The sequence below is a fragment of the Berghia stephanieae genome, chromosome 5 (assembly GCF_034508935.2).
Source record: "Berghia stephanieae isolate SIO BIC M18660-M18661 chromosome 5, UCSD_Bste_1.3, whole genome shotgun sequence".
Taxonomy (NCBI): Eukaryota; Metazoa; Mollusca; class Gastropoda; order Nudibranchia; family Aeolidiidae; genus Berghia; species Berghia stephanieae.
Window position 1 is genome coordinate 18,955,212 of NC_088364.1, and position 7,500 is coordinate 18,962,711.

General features: G+C 38.5%; 1 protein-coding gene across 2 annotated transcripts in view; it reads right to left on the reverse strand.

The window, feature by feature from the left end:
- Positions 1–7,500, reverse strand: part of LOC144972549 (zinc finger MIZ domain-containing protein 1-like) — a 473,233-nt gene that overhangs the window by 388,794 nt on the left and 76,939 nt on the right. For both annotated transcript variants that reach the window (XM_078913880.1, XM_078913879.1), the window contains exon 2: positions 7,031–7,500. This exon is cut by the window's right edge and continues 103 nt beyond it. In XM_078913880.1, coding sequence (XP_078770006.1) covers positions 7,031–7,081 — 51 coding nt within the window. In that variant the 5' untranslated portion in view covers positions 7,082–7,500. The remainder of the gene's footprint in view (positions 1–7,030) is intronic.

The following is a 7,500-nucleotide window of genomic DNA, read 5'->3' on the forward strand; positions in this document are numbered from 1 at the left end:
ATCCATCCATTCATCCATCCATCCATCCATTCATCCATCCAATCTTCCATCCATCCATCCATTCATCCATCCATCCATCCATTCATCCATCCATCCATATATCCATCCACCCATCCACTGATCCATCTATTCATCCATCCATCCATCCATCCAATCTTCCATCCATCCATTCATCCATCCATTCTTCCAACCATCCATCCATTCATCCAAACTTCCATTCATCCATTCATCCATCCATTCTTCCAACCATCCATCCATCCATTCATTTATCCATCCATATATCCATCCACCCATCTACTGATCCATCTATTCATCCATCCATTCTTCCAACCATCCATCCATTCATCCATCCAATCTTCGATTCATCCATTCATCCATCCATTCTTCCAACCATCCATCCATTCATCCATCCATTCTTCCATCCATCCATTCATCCATCCATTCTGTAAACGAATTTCCATTTTTTTATGAATAACGTATATCTTATCTTATCTTATCCATTCCTCCAACCATCCATCCATTCATCCATCCATTTTTGCATCCATCCACCCATCCACTGATCCATCTATTCATCCATCCATTCTTCCATCCATCAACCAGTAAATCTGATACTCATCTGTAACATATGAATTAGTCAGTCAGCCAGTCAGTATGTATGTCTGTCTGTTTGTCTGTCTGCGTGTCAATCTTTTATAGTGACGAGTCATTGAGTCTAATTGTCTATGCCTGTAACATGTAAGGTAGTCAGTCAATCTGTTCGTATCATATTTACTACCTACCAGCGGTCAGACAGACAGTCATCAAGTCTGATTATTTGTCTGTCTGTAAAGTCTTATTTTGACAAGTAATCGAATCTAATCGTCTCTCTGAATATGTCAGTTGAACAGTCTATCTGCTCTACCAGTTACCTATTTGCCAATCAGTCGCCGATCAGTCGATCCGACAGTCAGCAAGTATGTCTGTTTGTATGTCTGTTTAACACCAGTAACTCTATCAAATCGTCCCTCTGAAATCCATTTGTCAAACAGTCGGTCAATCAAAATACTAAGAATAAAGAGAAGAGCCGCTAGACCTACCCATACCAACCACCCGATGTCCTCTGTCGTTTTTTTTGGAGCTTGGTATGGGTAGGTCCAGCGGCTCTTCTCTTTATTCTTAGTATTTTGTCCGTGCCCGACGACTTTGTCCGGAAGACGGCAGAGGACGGCAGTGCCGGGTCGTCGGAGTCAGTCTCCGGTGTGGGTTAGCCCAAATCTACCCCTTTCCCTAAATAGTAACAAGTAATGGTATCAAGATTAAAATGATTGTTTTTGACGACAGATCAAGTATTCAAGTTCAGTAACATTAGATTCTTAAAAATGAAATATCATTAAAAAGTTTCCGATTGGAGCACAGGACGAATAAATATATTTTAGAAGAGTTAGAGGATCGAGCAGGAGGACAGGAACCACTGTTGTCAATGGTCAAAAGAAGGAAATTGTCATAGTTCGGACAGGCTGTCCGCCATGATAATCTGTGCAAGACTGTCATGCATGGCGTTGTAGAGGGACAGAGGAGAAGAGAAGAGAAAAAAAAAAAAACTATGGCAAGACAACATCAAAGAGTGGACAGGCCTGAATCTCAATAACCTACTGGAAAAGGCTAGAGACCGTGACGAATGGCGCAAGGTTGTGAAGTCTGTATGCCGCATGTCCCCCCGACGATCAGCTGGTCATGGGAATGAGTGAGTGAGTGAGTGAGTGAAGTGAACATCTATTTTATTCAAAGATGGCAAAATCATAATCGATTGAGGGGTAGAATAAAAAATTTCTTTCACTCTTGGGTTTTAAATAACAACGTGATGCTGAATGTAAGCTTCAATTTAATATAGATAAATAGAAGTTGACGTCACTCAGGCATTTGTTATTGTTTTTTTTTGCCATCCACGTTTATGAGTAATTCTCACTGAACTGTATTATCCAGATAATATAAGTTCATGGTTACACAGAGTTTTGTATGTTGGTACGTTATACTTCCGGATGGCAATGTTGTGAGCGTCTTAGCCAAGCGCATAATATCTATACGAAAACAGATAAAATGCGTATATTAAATTGAAGCTTACATTCAATTTCACATTGTATTGTATTCATTACAGATTTCAGCTATTAATGATATTTTTAAAAGGCATTTTTTTCATAAAAAAATCATAGTATACTACGGGCATGTTTGGTTCGATCCCCAGTCGAGGTCGACTGATTTTTGGGATGTTTTTTTTTCTTCTTGTATTTTTCTTTCTTGCTTTGTCTGGCACCTTTCATATAAAATATACTTGTTCAGATCTTTATCTTTTGAGAAATGGTATTTACTTTCCACAATAAACATTAGAAATTAACCCCAAGTTAGTAATAATTGTAGTTAGAACGTTAAATTTTCCAGCATCAATCAAGCTCATCCCGACATTGGTCACGTGTCAGTTTGGCTTTATACATTCTACAGAAAAGCTCCCCCCCCCCCCACCACCGCAGCCCCACACTTTCATCGGATTTCCGGAATCTGCCAATCACGTGACTGCTTCATCTTGTACGCCCCAAAACCCAACGTTTAAAGTCATTTCGAGTAACCATGGATTTAACTTAAATAGATCCTGTACAAAACAACAACAGCAACAACAACAACAACAACAACAACAAAAACAAAAAAACAAAACAAAACAAAACAAAACAAAACAAAACAAAAACAAAACAAAAAAGAGCCAACAAAAAAGTGAAAACAAAAACGAAATCTAAAAAATCCCCAACAAAACAATCAAAGAAACAAGAGTTACAATAGCTCAGTGTTAGAGCAATCGCTTATCAGGCAAAGGAGCTGATATCGAACCCGGGAACAGAGGTTGGATAGCTGGGTGTGATACTATGATAATTATGTGGCCATGTGATCTTTTGGTATGGCACACGCCTTCAGACTGGAAGGTCTAGGGTTCGAATCACGCTTGATGCGGCGCATAGCTAGGTCCATGGAAAAGGCTCTTCATTCACATTCTCCTCTCATCGTATCTTAACTTACCGGAGTTCCGTCTCCCTACAGAGGTTGAATGTCATGGAACGCCATTCTTCACGCTCAAGGACCATTGCCGAGCAGTCGATTATCTTTTTGCCAGTTGTTGCCTCCATAATTCCTATCCAGGACTTCCTTGGTTTGCCCGGTGCCTTTCTGCCAGCTAATTTTCCTTCTAGCACTGATTTTTGGATGGTGTGTGTCTCCGAATGTGTCCATAATAAGTCAGTTTTCTCATTTTAACTTCTGCCATCAGTTTTCTAGACCTCTGGCCTGCATCAATAAGAATCAGAATGCTTGATTTCTTTCTGGTCCATGGTACTCTCAGAATTCTTCGGTATATCCCATAGAATTAAACAAATGAGAATACGTACGGAGCCTAAAAAGTGTCCACCAATGAAAGCATTCAGCGCCATTATATCATGGGCTGGGAATGTAAGCGTTACCATTCATTCGGTCTCTATGTCAACATAACGACACAAGAAAAACAACAAACACAATATCAAAAGCCACAATAAAATGGTTCAGAACTGTTGCGTATATTTATGCTTCAATAAAGCTGTCAAAAAATGAAGTTAGAGAATGTGTGTAATCGTGTATTATAATAACCTATAATGTGTTTTCCAACCACCACATCATCACCGTCACTACTACTACAACCACCATTACCATTTCATCACTACCACAACTACTACAACCACCACCACTATATCATTATCACTACCACTAGGGTACACCACCACTACATCATCATCACGACTACAACCACCACCACTCCATCATCATCACTACCACTACTACTACACCATCACTACCACCACTATTACAACAATCACCACCACATCATCATCACTACCTCTACTACTACAACCACCACCACCACAATATCAGGACTACCACAACTACTACAACCACCAGCACCACATCATTATCACTACCACTACAACTATACCACCACTAGCACATCATCATCACTACCACTACTACTACAACCACCACAACCATATCGTCATCACTACCACTACTACTGCAACCACCACCACCACCAACCACCACCACTATATCATTATCACTAACACTACACCACCACCACATCATCATCACTACTACAACCACCACCACTCCATCATCATAACTACCACTGCTACTACACCATCACTACCACCACTATTATAACAACCACCACCACATCATAATCACTACCTCAAATACTACAACCACCACCACAATATGATGACTACCACTACTACTACAACCACCAGCACCACATCATTATCACTACCACTACAACTATACCACCGCCAGCACATCATCATTACTACCACTACTACTGCAACCACCACCACCACCATATCATCATCATTACTACTACTACTACTACTACTACTACTACTACTACTACTACTACTACTACTACTACTACTACTACCACCACCACATCATCATCACTACCACTACTACTACAACCACCACCACATCATCATCACTATCACTACTACTACAACTACAACCACCACCACCACATCATCATCAACAACACTACTACTACAATCACCAACACCACATCATCCTCACTACCACAAGTACTACAATCACTACCATAATTAGGTTTTGGAGCTTTTCTTCTTTTGAAATAAGGAAACTTCGGAATTGTATTTGGCATTGTGTTTATATATCATAAAATAATTCGAATCAGTTATCTATTTAGAACGAGATGCTATACAATGTGTATGCAAATACCATTCCAATTCCTTTTTCTTGTGTGCGGGAATTCCTCTTTCGGCATTGAAATTCCTACGAGTGGTGTCTGAAATTCCTGTGAGCCAAATTTAAAGTTGGCGTCTCTTTGCTATGATGATGCAGTGAGTGTGAGAGAGTCATCACTACACACATAAACAACAGAAACAATTTAAAAACATAACTATGACACAAAACCACGCACACACGGGGCTATACTATTTATCCTTTTCTCTATATAGAACAGGACAAGACAAACAAGAGCTTGACTCTCTCTACACTTAGCATTGATGTTTGTCGTCTGACGAGTTCAACTCTCGGTCGGCCTGTCAATATTCCTTTTTGCCTAGGACGTAATCATTAATAGAATGTTGTGTGGTTTTGACCGTGAAGAAAACCTTAAGAAGTCACATTTATATCATTTTAGAGACATCGTTTTGAATCATGTTGAGTTAAACGAGCGAGCAGGAAGTTATTTTCTTAGATTTCATGAACGGCCGATCAGCGCTTGTTTACTATAGTAACGCGATTCCCAGCTCATGTCTCAATGGCGGATATTTTTCTCATCGAGGCCGCTGGTTGGTTAGCCAATAAGAGCACCGTACGGTTTCCATTGGGTAAATTCCTTGGTATATCCACATCTCAAAGGCATCACTTTTTCTTTCCATCTCCTTCGTTATGGTCCATGTTTCACATGCACATAGGAATGTGGACCATATATAACATTTAGCAATACGTACTTTTGTTTTTTGTAGATATTTTAAACATAGTGTAATCATGATTAAATTAAAAGGACGAGTTTTCTGGCCAAATGTTTAAATACGAGTTTTTTTTCTCCAAAGTACGACAGTAATCTGAATAAAACGTTTATTCAAAACATCCATCAATGGAAATGAATCTTAACGTTGTCAAACTGAATTAATCCCGAGACCTGAAAGGGTTAATCTCGGTTGATTCCAAAAATAACCTAAAGGCAACATCGTGATTGAATCAAAGTAGGATAAAGAATTTGCGGTCAGATCGAACGCCTACGTACACATAGTTTCCTGCTCCACCTCATTTTTGTAGGTCATATGGGTGCAGAACAGTAGGTATTATTATTATCATCATCATCATCATCATCATCATCATCATCATCATTATTATTATTATTATTATTATTATTATTATTATTATTATTATTATTATTATTATTATTATTATTATATTATTATTATTATTATTGTTATTATTAATATTATTATTTTTATTGTTCATCATCATCATCATCATCATCATCATCATCATCATCATCATCATCATCATCATCATCATCATCATCATCATCTTCTTCTTCTTATAATACTACTACTACTACTACTACTACTACTACTACTACTACTACTACTACTACTACTACTACTACTACTACTACTACTACTACTACTACTACTGCTGCTACTACTACTACTACTACTACTACTACTACTACTAATAATAATAATAATAATAATAATTATAATAATAATAATAATAATAATAACAATAATAATAATAATAATAATAATAATAATAATAATAATAATAATAATAATAATAATAATAATAATAATTATTATTATTATTATTATCATCATCTTCGTCGTCTTTAAAAAACGGCAGTACACTTAACATGTAGGACGAGACATGACGCCTGCTAGCCGACATCACAATTATTGGTCGAACGGAGACAACGCTGTTAACGGCCAGGTACTCAATTTACATCTGAATAAAGATTGACCATTTTCCACAATTCTCTAGTTTCCGCCTAGCGAGATATATGATGGAACCAAATTTCCATTTCGTACAGTACACATGCCCCATCTTTGCGGTTATTTTTATATTGGATACCTTATATTATCCATCACTGCTTATTGCCAGGTACTTAGTCTCATTGAGTGTAGTCACGAGTAACTGAAGCATTTATATAGGGCAATACCCCCACGAAACGTGCTCAAAGCGCTTTACAAGGGGTCACAAGCCAACAGCAACACTTAATATATTGGACGAAACTGATTAGATACAACACTGTTAACGACAGGATACTGAATTTAGACCCGAGGACGATGAGAGTATGTGAGTTGCTGTTGAAAATGATGATGATGATGATGATGATGATGATGATGATGATGATGATGACGACGACGACGACGATGATGATGATGATGATGATGATGGTGATGATGCTGATAATGGTTATGACGATGATGATAACGACGATAACGACGACAATGATAATTACCTGCTTGATACAATGCAGCCTATCATTTGTCTGTTGAGTATGTCTTTCCATGTCAGGCCGAAACTAGCACGCCATTGGACGGCTGAGGTCACATGGTCACGCATTGATTGGCTGTCCAATGTAGGTGGCTGGTTTAACATCCAATCACGATTGCACGATGGACGACGAACAACTGGGGGAAATAAACTTATTTTTGTCACCACTGAACTGAAGACACTCTTCAAAGGGAAGAAGACAGGACGCTCACCATATAATCCAGATCTGCCTAAAGTATGCAAGAACTACAGAGAATTTTCAACCTGGCACCCCACACGTCTGCAGACAAAACTGTATGGGCCCCGGGCAGAACTGAGGACGACAACGGTGTTTCTCCACAAAAGAGTTCATCGAATTTTGTCTGTATTTATTTGGTGTGGCCTACATGTGTTTCGTTTTGGTTTGAATGTTTATTCCATCATTTTGTTTTATCC